Consider the following 18,911-nt stretch of genomic DNA (forward strand, 5'->3'; position numbering starts at 1 on the left):
GAAACTTAAGAATACTCTCAAGGCTTTCAAATGCACTCACAAGTTCTAAGAACAAAAACTAGGGTTTAGGAGGGTTGTTGTCTGAGAATGGTGGCCAGGAATGAGACCATCATATCCTTTAAATAAGGGTCTCACCCTAAATTAGGGTTTTTACTCTGGGCCTAGTACGCCCAACGTACTAGGTGGCTTCCGCATCAAATGCACGCATATGATTACACTGAGCGTACACTCGCGTACTCCCCGAGTACTCATTTACCACCTTTTCTCATAAAGGGGCTAACATAGACAAGTACTCAAAAGACCAAGGGTTACCAGGTATACATGGACTCGGGATGTTATAAAACCTAGCGTACGCAACGCGTACGGCCAAGGGAATCAGTACGTTGGACGTACCAGGGTGGTACGCTAAGCGTACGCACAACAGATGGACTTGGATTTGTTTTGGGCCTTTGAGATTTTGGGCCTCAATTAGTCATTGGGTCTGGTCATGTTTTGGGTTAGTAGGCCAATATTATCTGTTTTGGACCATGGATGTTATGATTGGGCTTTATTAGGCCATGAGGCACATTAATGATTTTGGATATGGACTTTGGGCCCATTAACTAAGGAGGACCTTTTGGGACTTTGTGAAAGGACTTGGGGATTTGGGTTCCCCACTTAGATGGTGTTTGATCCTAACATTGAGTAATATTATTGTTCACTACGGGTGTCTACGGTTTTTTAGGAGAGCAGCCTTCGGATTCTACAGTCAGAGGTGAGTCTCCTCACCATTCCAATGGGTCTAAGGCACCAAGGCCGGCCCATTTTATGATATTTAGCATCCTAGTTGTAGTTGTATTATGTGGTATGATAGTTTGTTGAGCTAGGAAGCATGCTAGTGATATATGTGATATGTATGAGTGGAAGACCATGGGAGAGCCCATGACACTTGGATGTAAGACCAAGTGGGGAGCCCATGGCTTTCCTATCGAAGAGCATGGAAGAGCCCATGGCAATTAGGTGTAAGACCATGTGGGGAGCCCATGTCATCCTGAAGTAAGATCCAGGGGACGAGCCCACGACATACCTATATGTTGTATGCATGGCTTATGTGATATGTGTAGCTGTTATAGCTAGTATGATATGTTGTAAGTGGTTTGTGTGTGGGTATGTCCTGGGGAACTCACTAAGCATTAGCTTACAGTTTGTGGATTGGTTTCAGGTATATCTGAGCCCAAGGGCAAGGGCAAAGCTTGATGGCATCGCGTGCACTCTCTCACCGACATTTTATCGGACACTCTGATGTAATTAAATAAAGTTGTAATAAATGTGGATTTGAAAACAATTGTTTTGGGATTTCATGGTTTATGGAAATGTGTTTGATTAATTAAAAATGAAAAATTTCTTTTGAGAATTTGGGTCGTTACAGAAATAAGAAAGGATATTAATATGCAATCAAACAACATGAACACACTAGAATTTGGAATTCGATTTGTATTCAAAAGATTCTAAAGTGTCAAACATTCTTAAAGAGATTTTACTAGACGTAATGTGTTTAACATCTAGTTAATTAACTACAATGACCAATCAAATGTAGAATGCTTACAAAATGCTAGGTGAAAGGAGTTAAAATATCACAACATATCCAACAATCATTGTACAAAAATTACTAAAACACAATAATTATTGAAGGAACAATTAGGGACATAATCTAGTCGATACTACGCACAACATCTTCAATGCCTTAGAATACTTACTCCATATTCCTAAAAAAACTTGCAAAATCTCTTTCCATTCCTTTACAGACATCATGTGGTTCTCTGAGTGTAGGCCATGAATCGTCATGCTCGATGGTATAACAAGTTTCGGTTATACGATGTCTTCCCATATAGCGGCCATCTTAGTCGATCTATATCAAATGATCTAGAAAATACTTATAAATGAAAGTAGCCGTTATGAAATTGAATGAATCAAAATCACTAGAAATGCTCTTTGGGGTAATATGAATTATTCTATAATTCTTTTGAGTGTTTAATCTAAAACCCTTAATAATCAACTAAAATTTTTCTATGAAGGCAAAGCAATAATAATCAAGGAAACAAATAACCTAACAACATGAATTCTAACTCTAATTTCTCTTCTAAAATTTGCCAAAAATTAGTCCAAAAATACTCTTAAATTAACAAAATAAAAAAGAATTACTTCAAAATATATCATGAAATGGCTTTATCCATAATCCACAAAACAAGTCAGGATGCCAAGGGCCAAGGTCGGACCACAATGCCAGGAGGGCCGGACTAATAATCCAATCCGGTTAGAATGGACCGACCCACCGGTCTTCTGTTATGTTTAGCTCATTCTATTACTCTTTCGGCCTCATTAGTTTGATGTCTTGCATATGAGTGGATTGGAATTTCTTTAATTTTAATAAATTAAATGGATTCAAAAAGCAAAATTGTGTATAACGTGAAATGCCCAAAAGAATCTTCAATTTGAGTACTTAACTCCTTGAGTTACAAAAAGCTCTTTAAAATATGCTTATAAAAATGCTTTTAAAAGTAAACAACTAGTAATTGAGATATTAAAGGGTTTCTGGTCCAACAGTATTAGATGTTATTTTCTCCCAACGGTTTATTTTTTGTTTGAGAAATATGTGAAATTAAGAATAATTTAGAAGTAAATTAAATTTTTTGTTCCAAAACAATAAACACTAAACCACACAAATGATCACTGTGGTTAGTTGAAAATTGTAACTTTGGTCCTAAAAGATTTGGACAAACACCAGATGTGCAATATTTTCAATTTGTTGTGAGTTTGGTCCAAAAATTTTGAAACAATTTATAATGACGGATTTGTCATTTACAACTTTATTTTACAATTTTCTTATATTACAGTGATTATAAAACAATTGAAAATAAAACTCTCTCTCTCTCTCTCTCTCTCTCTCTCTCTCTCTCTCTCTCTCTCTCTCTCTCTCTCTCTCCCTAAAACATATATGTTTCTTTTCTAGGCTTTTTCTCTCTAAACACTCAAGGAAGGGGAAATAGATCGCACATCGAATAAGGGAGAAAAAAGAAAACGAAAAACAGAAGACGAAATCATTTTTTCAAAATATATTTTTTGATTATTGTTAATAAGCAAATTTTATTTGTTTTAATCAAAATCTCGAATGAACTTTTCGAAAGAAATTGTTTCATCTTTTAGAATGATCATTTTTCTCCTAAAAAAAAGAATATATTGTTATTGCTTATTTGTTTATATATATATATATATATATATATATATATATATATATATATATATATATATATATATATATATATGTGTGTGTGTGTGTGTTTATAACAACTTTTTCTTATATATTTAACAAGCAATCACATATTTTCATCAAAGGGTTGTTGCTTTGCCTTCGATTGATTTAGATTATATTTCTCATTATTTAAAATATCATATTCCGAAAAACATATAAATAGTAATAGTAAGATAATTGACAACTATTTAATTTTTCTTTGTTTTCTTAATTTGTTAATTTTATCTAATGTGACTGTGTTATATTTCTAAGCCCATTGAAGGCCCAAATCACGAATGGATTAGCCCATTTTGAGTTTAAATTTAAATATTCTCTCCTTGCAATTGGAGGTTTCTTTCTTCAACATTACCTCCAAAAACTAGTGGATTGAATCTTAGTTGATTACCATTCAACATATATTTAGTAATTAATTATATAATAATACATAAAGATGAAATTTAAGCAAAAGATCAATAAATAAACCCAATTCAATATCTTCACCTCATTTTATAATCATTACCAAAAATATCCAACAAAATATCCTCCATGAAAAACCCTATTTTGTTGGAAAATCCCCCAAGAAACTTTTATCCTATCTTGCTAGAAATTTGTTTTTGTACAATCTCTAGCAAATGTGTCAAAATCTACTACTATCAATATCATTTGTACATGTCCCCAATTTTTTTATTATTTTTTATTTGTGGATATCCGAAACCCTAATATGTAGTCCATTTGGGGCTTCAACTCTTGGAAATTTCATGAGTTTGTCTCCTCCCACTTCTTCCCATCTGCATTTATTTAAAATTTAAAATAAATTAATATTTTCAAATTAAAATTAAAATATAAATAAATACTTGTTAATGTTTCCAAAAATACCTGTATTTAGTTACAAAGTAATGAAGAAAAGTGGAGATTTCCGCTATGCCAAGTTCTTTTCCAGGACATTGTCTTGTCCCCCCTCCAAAGAGGAAGAAATAATTTTGTGTTTCCAAGCTTCGATCCTACATTTCATGACATGAAAAATTTAAATAATCTATTTTTTTTTCTATATATATATTTTTTATATCAGTGTATAACAATTTATATAAAAAAATCCAGTAACATAAAACATACCAGCCATCTCCATGGGTTGAAAGTATACGGATCCGGATATAGACACGGGTCATAATTAATCTCTCTTGTATATACATATATTCTCCATCCTTCGGGAATCACAAACCCTGAAAATATAAAATTACAGTTTTAAACTATTTAGAACATCTTGTAACGTTTTTTAAAGTCTAGAGTATGAATCTTATGATTATATTTGTTCCACTTTATAATGAAATATATAAAAGATTATTAAAAAAAACATAGAGATGATGATAATTGACTTAAAAATATGAGATGGGTCATGGATCAATAATCCAAGCTGGAAGGGTTGGTATGCCATGTGGATTATGATGTCGTAGGGTCCATGGTAAGATAATGACACCATTTACAGCATATCCAGCCCCCAAAGACCCCCCCTTAAAAAAGCTTTTAAAATTATATATTATTTTTATTTAAAATTATCGTATGCGATTTTGGCCCTATAATATTAATATAATATACATGTAGTATTTAAAATACTATTCGATGAAACAAAAAAATAAAATAATGTATAAATCGAATTTAAAGATTGAGAAAAGCAATTAAATATTACAATTTGGTATGATTTAAAAGCATTATTATTACTAAATTTTTAAATATAATGGGTGATCATTATATTTATATAATGGGGGATTAGTGAGCATCATTGGTTAGATTTAGTATAAAATAATATCTGATTCTCTTTCATAGAACAAAAAGAATGTATAAAAATAATTAAAGAAACAACAAAATATATTTCATGGAACAAAAAGAATATGTAAAAAATAGTTTTTCTTATAAAGAATCTTTTCCAAATTTGTATTTTTTTTTAAAAAAAATGATTCTACCATTATTATTCAACCATAAATGATTATTACTTTACGTTATTATAATATTTTCATTTTGTAACTTTTTTTAACTAATAAACAATAACATTTTTTTCTTTAATATTTATAAAAATAATAACTAAAAAAACACTCACCGTTGAGTTCCATTTCCTTTGTAGTCTTTCTCAAAACTCCATTAACAATGGTTGCCAATCTGGAGGTCTCAAATATCACCTGCACCACCACCACACATGATAAGTTTAATTAATCAAAAATTAATTAAAAATTAAAATATAAATAAATAAAAACATTCCAAAAACAAAATCTTACATAAATTCCTTCAAATGTAATAATAAAATAAATCTATTAAAAATCAAAACCTACCGCACGAGTGAACTTCATGGACTTGTAGTCATTCCAGTCAAGTGGGTCCTCTGCCATTTTTCTCTCTCTGATTCCCAAATGTTCTTTCTACAAAATTCATTAATTTTTCTTTTATTAAAATTAATTTAAAACAATTAATTCCAAGAAGATTTTTTTTTTTTAAAAAAATAAATCAAAAACTCACTCTAAGTTCTTCAAGAACTCTTGGATGATCATGAAGATACTTCACAGCCATCATTGAAGTAGTCGAAACTGTCTCATACCCAGAATACAAAATCGTAATTATCTGATCAATCATCTCTTCATCGCTCAATTTATATCTGTTTTCCACACCACTCATCAACAAACCAAGCATATCTTTATGGGTTTCTTGAGAACGTCTTCTTTCATCAATCAATTCCTCCAACATTCTCACAATGTTCTTCCTAGCCTGAAATCGCAAACGCATTTCAAGATTCAGTACAATTTCTAACTTAAAAACGACAAATTTGAATAACTTTCAGTTTTACAGACCTGTAATCCGCGATGATAGTTTGTGTTTGGGAGGTTAATTGGAAGCGAAAGAGTCCCGACAACAAGGTTGAAGAATTCACGCATGAATTCTTTCGATAATAAGGAGGATTCAGTTCCAGAAATTTGTCTGAGTGATGATAAAAGCGCCATCTGTGTAATCAAAATTTGAAAAGATTAATTGAGAAGATGAAGGAAACGAGGAGTTGTAAAGTGAAGTCGAATGAAATTGTAATTGCAATTGCAAACCTCTTTGGTCTTTTCTTGAATGTCGATGATTTGATTATTCCAATTAAGAAGATGGGATCTCATGAACTCGTCGATTTTGGAGAGGATTTGGTCTCTGATGACTGAGGGGCTAACAAGTGATAACAATGCACCTCTCATGTTCTTGTGAGCAGAGCCATGAACAGCAGCGATATTCGATTTACCCAAAATATCGAGCATGGATTGAGGGTATCCAGGAAGGATTCCTTTGCCTTCATTCATGAGAATGAATCTATTAAGTTCTGGGTCCATTGAGACAATTGTAGGGCAACCCAAGATATGAGATTTGAACACGCTTCCATACCTAAAATCAAGAAACACACAAAAAGTGAAATAACAGAAAAAACACCCAGATGGAGATGAAAATGGTGCATTTTTTGAGGTGGGGTTTTTGAAAAAGGTAGCTTTTTGATGTGTCATGGTGAAAATGAGGAGTTTTTGAGGTGGGTTTTTCAAGAAGATCAAGAAAAAGGTTGACTTTTTGTAAACATGTGTGAATCTTGAATCTTGAATCTTGGAACACACTTGGTGTGGTGTGGTAAGGTAATGTATTATTTATATATAATACCAGTGTCAATATCATCAAGAAACCAAAGTGAAAAATGAAATGATACATTTCTGAGTTGGGTTTCTCAAGAAGATGAAGAAAAAGGTTGCTTTTTTATGTGAAGAAATGAAAATAAAGAAAAAGAAAGAAACCTTGCTCTCTGGTTTTTCATGAAGCTGGGGCCTTGTTTGAGGAAATCAGTGGTCTCACCAAAAAGTGGCCAACCCATGGTACCAGGGGGTAGGCCTTTCTTCTTGTACTTCATCTCATTCCATCTCAAAAGGAAAGTGCTCAAGAGGCAAAGTCCCAATACAACTCCAATAATAACTGTGAAAATAGCCATGGATGCTCTTTCTTCCAAGCTTCTATAACAGATGATGTATAAGAAGAAGAGGAAGAAGAAGAAGAAGAAGGAAAGAGGAGGTTGCTGAAGTTTTTTGCTTGTAAAGAATGTGTATATATAGGCCCTTATGGGGTGGGTGGGGGTGGGGGATGGATGGGGGGAGGTGCCATGTGTTGAGTTAAAGGAGTGACTTTACTACCCCAAAACATAACAAGTATAATAGTAATTGTGTATATATTGCATTTAACTAGTTACCATTAATCCTAAATATACTTGGAAGATAGTCAATACGATTTAATTCAAATGTTTATATGATATCCGAAATCTTAAAGGAATTTCTTTAAAAGTATATATTTATATTGTAAATATATAAAGATATAAGTATTGTTCCATATATGAGAATTCCAAAAAATCAACTTTAAAAGAAAAAATTAAAATTTATGATAATAAATCAACATAATTTTATCATATGTCAATCTGAAATGAGTTTTTGATATTTATGATAGTTTTTAAATAAATAATATTCACATATCAATTTAGGGTTTTTTTTTTTCAATTTTTAAAATCTAAAAGTTAGATAATACTTGTATATATATATATATATATATATATATATATATATATATATATATATATATATATATATATATATATATATATATATGTAAAGTATTAAATATAATAAACATGATAGTAATTACAATTAATATGTTTCTTTATTTTTTATTTTAAAAAATACTTATTGTTTACATTTTAATATTTTATGTTTTTAATCAACCCGTGTAAGATACAGATTTTACACATAATGTTTTATAAAACTCTAGGAGAGAAAATCCAATCACATCTAAGATTAAATAAAACAAAATTAGTTATTAAAAAAGGGCATCTTTCAACTATCTATTCAATTTTCTTATAAAGTTATTTATCTAAAGAGAGATCAAAATCTTCCCATATTAATATTGTATTAACTGTAGCTGACGCAATAAAGTAAAATCAGTAGAGTGTTGCATCTCTCTGATACTAAAATTGTCTTCACGATTAAACCTTTTTTTCCCATTATCATTTGTAATAAGTTTCATAGGTTGGGTAAATTTACAGTTTTAACTCAGAAAACCAAGAGGTGAAAGCTCACTGAGTTCGAGAATTTATATTTAAAGTTTGTCAATTTGATTATAAAATAGTTTTATCATGCATTTCTTATTCAAAGTATCACGATAGTACATACATCTGAAGACATAATTTAGGGGAACATCTTAGATATCCATAAAAAGAACCGATTGTTCGTATACCCTCCCTCTAGGCACAATCAATCAATCGCGCTCAATCATATATATAGGTCCAAATGTGGATGAATATTTATTGTGCGGACATGTGGACAGTGCTATTCTATGAGAATGACAAATAAGATATGTTATTTGCCAATGTGAATACGTTCAACCTTATATAACTATTGTTGTTATCACACATTCTCACTAATTAAATCGTGTATAAGGTTATTATAATTTTTTTTTTATGATTCTCATTCTGTCAAAATGTTTATTGAATCATATTCTGTAATAATGAAAATGAGTGAAAAACGTTGTGCGAAAACAAAAGTAAATAAGAATTAGTTAGAATGCATCATAATGACGATATTTGTATAAGTTTGAACGTATTAACATTAGTATTAGTATACAACCTATTCTATTAGTTATTCTTATAGAATAGTAATGTCTACACGTCCGCACGATAGATGTTCATCCACATTATAGTCTAACCCTATATATATATATATATATATATATATATATATATATTCAATGAAATGAGTAAAAATCTCAAATCATATCCAACAATAACATTACATCCGTCATGTTTTCGGCTATCAAAAACTCCATTTACTCCTATTAAGTGTGTTATCCAAAGAATTCACAAAATAAACATGTCCAAACATTTTTTATGCAACAACATGTATCACAAAACATATTTTAATCAATAAATAGATAAAATTCCCTTAATTTCATATTTTGAATGATATATACTTTCGTACAAACAACCACAAAATTCAAACAAACCTCACCCCATATTCTTTAGCCATAATGAATGTTTTTAGGATTAAATATTATGAAACATTTTTTCCGTCAAATGGTGTATTTAAATATTTTAAAGACTTTTAAATGTTTTTAAATTATTAAACCAATAGATGGGTGTTTCATAAAATGTGGGATGTGGTTAAATAGTAATGTCTACACGTCCGCACGATAGATGTTCATCCACATTATAGTCTAACCCTATATATATATATATATATATATATATATATATATATATATATATATATATATTCAATGAAATGAGTAAAAATCTCAAATCATATCCAACAATAACATTACATCCGTCATGTTTTCGGCTATCAAAAACTCCATTTACTCCTATTAAGTGTGTTATCCAAAGAATTCACAAAATAAACATGTCCAAACATTTTTTATGCAACAACATGTATCACAAAACATATTTTAATCAATAAATAGATAAAATTCCCTTAATTTCATATTTTGAATGATATATACTTTCGTACAAACAACCACAAAATTCAAACAAACCTCACCCCATATTCTTTAGCCATAATGAAGCTTGTTATTAAAACCACATCCCACATTTTATGAAACACCCATCTATTGGTTTAATAATTTAAAAACATTTAAAAGTCTTTAAAATATTTAAATACACCATTTGACGGAAAAAATGTTTCATAATATTTAATCCTAAAAACATTCACATTTTTCAAAAGAGTTTAAGAGAATGTAATCAATTGTAATATCATTACATAAATTAAGTTCCCTTTTAAATGACAAATATAATATATTCATATTCTACTCATAATGTCACATGTCACAAATGGATTTTGAACCATCGAACTCAGAGAGAGAACATGCACCATATCATTATATAAATTAAGTAACCACTACATAAGTGTGGATTTCATAAATATTCATGCTCTTCTAATATTTATTCATTATTTTCTTCTAAATATATCTCAAAATATAGATTAGGCATTGAGAATGCCTAGTGAATATTACAAGATTTCACACTTTTGAAGTCAAAAGAATGAGCACATTCCTTTGACTAATGAGAAATCTCTAAAACCATTTAGAAAAATATTTTAATTTAAGTAATTCAGATTCCTTCAACACTCTTAATAATTTAAAATCTCACTAATCTGTTAAAAACACTTATACGCTTTGAAACATATATACTATTTAACTACTTTATGTTTTTAAGCATCTTTAATGGATATTGTTTAAAAAAAATCCAACTCTTCATCTAATGTCCCCAAAATACAGAGTAAATTTTTCATTTTCTTTTAAAATAAGATAAAACCATTCATAGAAAATAAATAGAAAATAAGATAAAACCATTCATTTTCATTCCATCAAAAGATAATCAAAGTATAAAAGTGTAGTATCAAAAAACATTAAAGTAAAAACATAAACAGATAGTTTAGAATATCAAGTAAATGTGATGCAATCAGGTTGGGCTCTTCTATTTGCTATCAGAAGTACCTGAAACATTTAAACTTAAACCGTAAGCACAAAACTTACTGAGTTTCCCAAGAGACCGCATATCTGAGCTTTTGAGCATCTTTTGGGTGATTTTGAGTCCATTTTCTAGAAATCCTTAGAGTTGAGCAACTCTAAGACCATTTAAGTTACCCAAATGATTTCTGAAACGAAGTGTTGAAAGAAAAGTGTGTTTGCATGCTTCATATTGAGGTCAATCATGCGTCATTGTCCAATTTAGAGTTAGTTTTAGAGTTTGGGTGCATTTAAAACATGAAAATGGACAAAGTTAGAAACTTTATCCATTAAGATGCTTGGAACTATCATTCCTCCTCAAGCTTCACAAAATCAAGAATAAGAGATCAAAAACCAAGTATGAGGGCTAAGGTTTGGGAGAGCGATGTTTTCAGAGAATGGGGACTACCAATTTAGGCAACCCTAGAAGCTAGAGCCCTTAAATAGGGCTCAAGACCCGAAATCTAGGGTTTTAATTAAACCACAACCACCGTTATACTATGGTAAGGAACCCACCCCGCCACTTAATGATGTGAACCGCATAATGGATTGAAAGATCTTTATGTAACACCAAGTTCCAGGTATATAATTATTTTGTTGTTATGACATTCAAAGCTAAAATAGGATGGATTTTTGATGGCCATGACGTGGTGATATCTGATGGAAACACCCAGCTTAAGTGTGTGTCACGACGTGGAAGTATATTGGCTATGACATGGCAACCATTTTACAGTAAACCCTAATTTCGGGGTTTGTGCCCCTTTTTAAGGGAAGTAAGGATGAAAGTTTGCACACCCTCAGCGTCAATCACCTCCCTTTCAGCCTCAAAAAACCTTAGCTTCCGTTGTTGTCATTTTTGAAGTTTTGTTGTGTTTTGTGACCTTGAAAAAGAATAAGAAGATGTTCTTGAGCATTGATCTAGAAAGAAAACTTCCTCATCATCTTGTTACACACCTCCTAGACCTTTATAAGTCCTTAAGTTGCTATCTTTTGTCTTAAACCTTTTAGCTCTAGGTTTAGAAGCTTGTTCCTCATGTTCTTGTTGGTTTGGGTGAGTGGATTCCATAAAGTTAGCAATTTTATGGATCATTGAGGCTCCTTTAGGGTTATATGTTCCATATCTAGATTTTTGTGGTGGTTTTGGTCTCATGCACAAGTTTGAGTTCATTTCTTCCATGTTTTTTACCTAGTTTGGAAATTGGAAATGCATGTCTGTAAAGCACTGATTGTTATGATGCATTAGGTGTAGGAAAGCCTTGTAGAAAGTATGGATGAGTGGCCTTGGTGATTAAGAGCTTAATGCATTAAGATGGCCAGAATAGTTCCCACGACATGGAGGATTGGCCTACACAACATGACAACAGAAAGTCTCTGAGGCTGCTTTGTCGTGGGGTCACCATGACATGGTAGAAGCTTACCCACGATGTAACGGCCGAATGTAAGACTTTGACTGTTGACTTTTTGACCATGTTGACTTTTGGCCAACTTGAGGGTTTTAGAGTGTAGACAAAGAAGGAAATTTTATATTGTTGGTTATGTGATTCTGAGGGTCGGTCTTTACTATTTAAGAGCTTTTGTGTTGAGCTGCTATGTACGAGGTGAGTCTTCTCATTATATTACCTATGTCATAGTAAGGTACATGCTAGACGAGCTGATTATTATTTGTTGATTGTTGTTATGTGTATTTATTGAGTTGCTGTACTCCAAAACTATTAATAGTCTGTAGGTTTGTCGATAATCCATAGTTGTTTATATTGTTGTGTTGTATGTGATATTTAAGACTGTTGATAGTCCTTAGGACTATTGATTGTCCCAGGGTTGCTGACAACCCATAACTGATTATTATGTTGTGTTGTATGTGATATTTTGAAGAACTCACTAAGCTTCGTGTTTACAGTTATAGATTTAAATTTATTTCAGGTACTTCAGATGAACGTGGGAAGGCGAAGGCTTGACTGTACACTCTCATCGATAGTTTTCATGATTTCTCATTTTGTGATACTCTGATTTATTTGGGATGACTATATTTTGATACTTATGGTTTCTTGACTTGGTTTTCCTAAAAACAATGTTTTTACTAAATTTAAAAATGAAAATTTTGGTCGTGATTTTAGGACGTTACAAGTTGGTATCAGAGTGTTAGTTTGAGAGATTTGGATGAACACTTGTGTGATTCCAGACTCAAACTAAGGATCTGATGAATTTTCATAAAAATGTTTTGGAAAAGATTAATTCTTAAGGATGGTAAAGGAATATGTAAAGTGTACAAATACTCGGAGCTCGAATAGTGATTTCCTGATATATCCATAGTTGTCTTATATGCTGTAATTAAGTTGTTGTTATAGGAGTTGTTAGAAATGCATCCTAATTGATCGACTAAGGATCCCATCAGTATTTGCATGATAAAGTTGCCTGATTTTGTGAAGCCTTGTAGCCTAGCGGAATGCTTATGATGTTATGCTAGGAGTTGAAGTTAATAACGTTAGTTGCTATGTGTATATTATATAGTTATACATAATTAGGATTTTATAACCCTAGAATACCTGGTTTAGCCTTATTTCATGTTTCTTGTTTGGTTGTGGACTTGGGGTGGAATCATTTACTTGACCATCTATCAGATCACAGTTATGTATGATTGGTATACGTAGAGCAATTAGGGAGATTAGTGGATACTTATAGCGGTGCAAGGAAGTGGTTGAGATTGAACCTAGGATGAGTACCTTGGAGTTAAATGTGGTTTTTTGGAGCATATAGATGTGTGTGCTAATGCATGTAGTATGGGCCCGTACTACTAAAAGCACAATATCCGTACGAGATTTAGGTAGATTCTTGAGACTACTAGAGAACTAGTAGGGACGTGTTTCGTGTATGTATATGCTATGGCATGATTTTTTTGAGCTTTTTCCTTGCATATTTTGTTAGGATTAATAATATGTTGTGTCAATTGTTCCGAAATGGACCTGTCCATGATCGGAACTGTTGTGTACTTTAGTCTCTCTCTCTCTCTCTCTCTCTCTCTCTCTATATATATATATATATATATATATATATATATATATATATATATATATATATATATATATATATATATATATAGCATGCATGCAACTTTTAGGGTTACGTTTTTGAAGCTCTTACAGACAAGTTATGTCTTCAAGAACTCTTCTAGAGCTATCATTAATACAGTCATTCGACACCTTTCTGATCATTATTGTTTCTTATCTTTAATTCATCTCATAAATATAGAATCTATCGATCTTTATTATTCTCACAATTGTATCAGAGCAAGAGATAATGTAATTAATTCGCTATTCTTCTGTCGAGTAAAGGGTTTTACATTAGGGTTTTACGATTTTCTTAGATCTATTCTTGTTGTCTCAATCTTCTCAATTGATTGTAGATTCCAGATCTAGATCTCTAGTTTATCCTTGAACTCGATTATAGTTTACACATCTGATTATATATTTTGTTTTCTTGAATTCTCATTATTATGGCTAACGACGATCTTCACTCTCTTTCGTTCAACCTCCCAAGTAGCATCATTTCAACAACAATGATTCCTATCCTTTTTCCAAAACATTATGAGGTCTTGGAGCTTCACTTCGAAGATTACGTACTAGGAATCGAAGAACATTTATCTGTAATATGGCATGCAATAACAGAAGAAACATATAAGTATTCAGTAACGAAGAAAGAGGTCAAAACCTAGAAGGATTATGATGCAATCATTGTAGACAATCTTGAAAATGATGAAAAGATCAAGTTGATGTGCAATCTAAAAGCAATGAGAATTATTCAATTTGCTCTTGCTTCTGACATATTCTGTCTTGTTAGTGCATGTGATGCTACAAAAGGAATTTGGGATACATCTAAGGAAATGTATTTTGGTGATGACGACTTGAAACATTCAATATAGACTACACTTCTATCAGAATTTGGTTCTTTTGTGCAAAAACCAGACGATAACCTGGAAAAGACAGCCACTCACTTCAATCACCTATTAAACAGAATGCTTTAATATAATCTTTAGCGAAGTGTTATCGAATAGAAGGTCACGTGCATAAATGGTCTTAGATAAGAATGGAAGGCTATAGTTTCTACTATTAAAGCACAAAAACAATTCAAAAGCTATACATTGGCAAAACTGTCACACCCCAAAACCAAGAACGGCGAAAACGTTCTGGGGCGGAGGACGTCATGTACAGTATCACAACAATGTAAAGTAGTAAACAAGCAACAACATCATCCATTGCATTAATAATATAATTATTATACAAGTGTGTTCTGTCAAATTTTGATAAACACTAAAGCATAAATCAAAATGAAAGTGGAGTCTTCAACGAGCTCCGTCTTCCCTAATCCTTGCATCGGTACCTGTCTATGATGACCTGAGGATACAAGTAATTTTGAAAGCGAGTATCAGCTTTGAAGCTGGTGAGATGATAAGTATTTTAGTGTCTTAATTTGTATGTAAGTATTTGTATGTAAGAATTTGTATATGAACTGTAAGTATTGAAAATGTTTGTAAAACAACTGTAAATGTTTGAAAAAAAACCTAGAAATCCCTATGATTCCTACTATTATAATAGGGAGTCTTCTACCAATACTTAACTGATCTCTATGTAGCCTTCTACCAAGGCATCTAGTGTCTGTGTGTGTCTCTTGTAAGAGTGTGTATTTTCCCAAGCCTGACTACCATTAATAAAAAAAATAGTTTCTACATTACCGTGCGTCGTGTAAATGTTCACGAAGTGAATGTAATGGGAAAAAGAAATAGTACTATGGTGTAGCGTTGAACTACAACCGTACCAATTACCTAAAGTCCAGGGTAATTCTTCTAAGTACTGTAGTATTTGATATAAATAACTACATCGGTACTCAACTGCCTTATTTGAGGGATAAGGTATAATGTGTTGTCTAGATCCCAGACTATACGCTCCCCTATCAAAGGGATTTTGGGACCTACCCACGACCCCTGCATGTATGCAAGCCATGAGCATCCACATTACTATGATCATGCATACTCGATATAACGATCACAATTGCGTTGTGATTCATCAGTATAGTTAGATCCTGAACTGGTTCAATGCTATAGCACCTAGTGACGTCTGTTCTATGTATATGTAAGCATACTCATGTAAGTGTGATCATGTAATTGTACTTATGTAAGCGTAATCATGTAAAAGTATATGAACGTATTCCTTTGCTACCCAAAGGCACTGAACTGAATAAAAGGAACTATTATGTATACATGATATATAACTAATGTTTAAACGACCTTCGGACGGTACCCGATATCCCACCAGACCACATCTCAAGCGCGAAAAGGAAATAGGGTGGATAGCCTTCCTCAGTCTTTTAAACATTTCTTATATAACCATACATATAGAGGCATGCAATTTATAATAAAAGCATAAAATAAGTTTTGTAAAAACCTTTGAACATAAATATTTTCTAAGAAAAGATCAACTTGATGTCGATCTATAAAAGGGTTTTGAAGGCATGGGTTTGATAAAACGGTTTAGTATAAAGAAACATTTGTTTGAAACACAATTGTAAATAAGTTTGAAATGTAATATACAGAGTAAAATGTACAGTGTAATAAGGAGTTTTAAACATATAAAGTGTTTATGAAAATCATTTGAAGGAAACTGTTTGATAAAACGGCCAATGAGTAGTAAATCATTTGAATGCTGCTTATTAATCACATGTGATTGATATAATAAGTAGCATGATTTTACTTCTATCCCCCCATAAAACATTTAAAAAATAGTTTAAAACATTGATTAAGGGGTATGCACTCACCTGTTGTGGGTAATACGGATGAACTGAAGAGGTAGGACCGCTAGGTGTCAAGTGAAGTCTTGAACACACTTATGATCCTAGTTAACATATAATTTCAAATATATGTAACAAATTAGTCTATAAACAACTAATCAACAAGTCAAGACACCCTGGACATGCTAAACACCTTTATCAAGTGTTATTAGCCTCTAGGATTGCATCTACGTGTTTGTAGGGGAAGCTATTGTGTGTAGGGCTCAAGGAAAACTCCATAAGGGAGTTCATGACCCTAACAACACTACCAAATGAGTTTACGGCCGTGAACTCATGAGTTTACGGCCGTGAACTCATACTTATGTGTCCATTTGATGTTTGATGTTCTATAAGGCCCTAATAAGCATTTCTACTTAATGGCTTGGTCTATGGAAGAGTTTAGGGCATAATACAACTCCTTTTAGGAGTTTACGGCCCAGGGACCATATTCCCTTGGATTTTATGACTGTAATATCCTTTGGGAGGATGTTTATGGTGTTTTCAAGTCTCTAAATTAACTAGGAACTAAACTAGGCATTTGTACTTGGCTTTAGAAGAGTTTATGGCACCATTTGGCACCATTTTATGGAGTTCACGACCCTAGAACCTTTTGGGCCGTGAACACCTTACTCTTGGTGTTCTAAGTGTGTTAGCTAGTCCAAAACACATTAGGGTACTTGTCTAAATTACCCTCTTGGCTTAAGGAAGGTTTTTAGGGGGTTTTGGCACCTAAAAATGGAGTTCACGGCCCAAGAACTCTCTTGGCCGTGAACTCACTTCTAGCCATGAATCTTAATTGATTTGTGGTCTAAAACATGTAATGGTAGTTCATAGGTTCATTCCCGAGGCTTTGAGGGACATTGGGACACTTTTCGCCCTTAAAATGGAGTTTACTCTCCGTATGTTCTTGGGCGGTAAACTCCCAAATCTTGGGGTCTTGATCTGATTTTGATGTTTTCTAGTCATATACACACTAGCATACAAGCCTAAGGTAGTTACCTAACATGGGGAAAAGACTAGGTAGCATTTAAGCCACATATAGGAGTTTACTCTCCAAGAACGTTCTTGGGCGGTAAACTCCCGAATCTTACAGATTTGCTATGTAATCTAAGTTATTAAGCACATTATAAGCATTATAAGACAACTAGAGTAGTGTACTCACGATTTAGGATAAAAACCTGAAGATCCGTGAGAGAGAAAATGGCTTTTCTCTAGTTGGAAATGTAACTAATGACATAATTTGGTTCATAATTCTATTTATAGTCCTCAGATATTTTTGGCAGAAAATATTTTTATTCCCAAAATGATTTCTAATATAACAGAGTGTTGGAATAACAGTGTTGCACGAAACCCTAGTGCATCCACTCTCCTGATATCTCCTTAAATGTAAATCCTAAAAAACTGCCAAACTTAAACTCGAAGTTTGAATTTTCACTGTAACTGTACTACTTCTATTGGCTTCAAATGGTTTGTACATAATGGAAATTTCGGGTTGTCACATCATCCCCCTGTTAAAGGGAATTTCGTCCCGAAATTAGAACTTAGATAAGGAAGTAGGTACGAATGATCGAGTCGTGAGGAGGAAACGTCCTAATCGATTGGTTCTAGCGCTCCTAAGTGAAATCGGGTTCTCGGTTGGCTTTCCAACGAACCTTCACTAATGGGCGACGGCGTTGCTTCGTCCGCTTGACCTCTCGGTCGAGGCTCAGTACGGTTCTAATACGAAGGCGAGGATCTCGACGAGTGGACTTACAAGAGTCCTAACGGAAATGTATGGTTTCATGATTGAGACGCTAAGAGTATAATGTACGTTACTGAGTTCGCGGAGTAGGTCTAGTTTGTGCGAGGCATAGGACCGATTCTGATAAGAATCTCGGAGGTCCTAACTATGTTGGATTTAGCTTTCCACGCGATACGAAGCGTATTAATCCATTCCCAGAGTGATTTCTCCTAAAGAACTTGGTCACTCACTTGTAATTCCAAATGTTACTTTTCTTGCTTAACTTCCCAGTCAAAGGCCACCCCTTGCTGGGTCAAAGTCGTACGGGTTTCTGTAATTTGCGAGGAGTTCTGAATGAACTATGACAGTAGGAGGTGTAAGACCTAGAATTTGGTGAATGTCTGTCGGCATCTCTGGTGTCGACAAATTCTCAACGGTTTTGAAAAATTGTAAGAGTACTCAAAATTTCCCACATCACTACAGTGTGTCGTAGAAATTTGACTCCTCAATTTCAAAACTCGCGCCTAGGGAATTTCGCGAAAAGTTCCTCTGAAGGAAATGTTT

General features: G+C 32.9%; 1 protein-coding gene across 1 annotated transcript; it reads right to left on the reverse strand.

Moving 5' to 3' along the window:
- Positions 1-3,746: 3,746 nt before the first annotated feature.
- On the reverse strand, positions 3,747-7,344 carry LOC145093299 (cytochrome P450 85A1-like). The gene is made up of 9 exons (XM_079031390.1): positions 7,066-7,344; positions 6,349-6,670; positions 6,103-6,252; positions 5,774-6,019; positions 5,590-5,676; positions 5,361-5,439; positions 4,382-4,488; positions 4,145-4,269; positions 3,747-4,056 (listed from the first exon to the last, which is right to left on the reverse strand). The coding sequence occupies exons 1-9, from the start codon at positions 7,254-7,256 to the stop codon at positions 3,963-3,965; spliced, it is 1,401 nt and encodes a 466-aa protein (XP_078887516.1). The 5' UTR covers positions 7,257-7,344; the 3' UTR covers positions 3,747-3,962.
- Positions 7,345-18,911: the final 11,567 nt, after the last annotated feature.

Source organism: Lactuca serriola, chromosome 3, assembly GCF_051521515.1.
Source record: "Lactuca serriola cultivar US96UC23 chromosome 3, Lser_US96UC23_V15, whole genome shotgun sequence".
NCBI classification, from domain to species: Eukaryota; Viridiplantae; Streptophyta; class Magnoliopsida; order Asterales; family Asteraceae; genus Lactuca; species Lactuca serriola.

Excerpts from the sequence above, each read along its gene's own strand:
- LOC145093299 (XM_079031390.1), bottom strand. The coding sequence starts at position 7,256 with ATGGCTATTTTCACAGTTATTATTGGAGTTGTATTGGGACTTTGCCTC. Across the intron at positions 5,677-5,773 it reads GAGTTCTTGAAGAACTTAGA|AAAGAACATTTGGGAATCAG; the intron begins GTGAGTTTTTGA and ends TGAATTTTGTAG. Across the intron at positions 4,057-4,144 it reads TACTTTGTAACTAAATACAG|ATGGGAAGAAGTGGGAGGAG; the intron begins GTATTTTTGGAA and ends AAATAAATGCAG.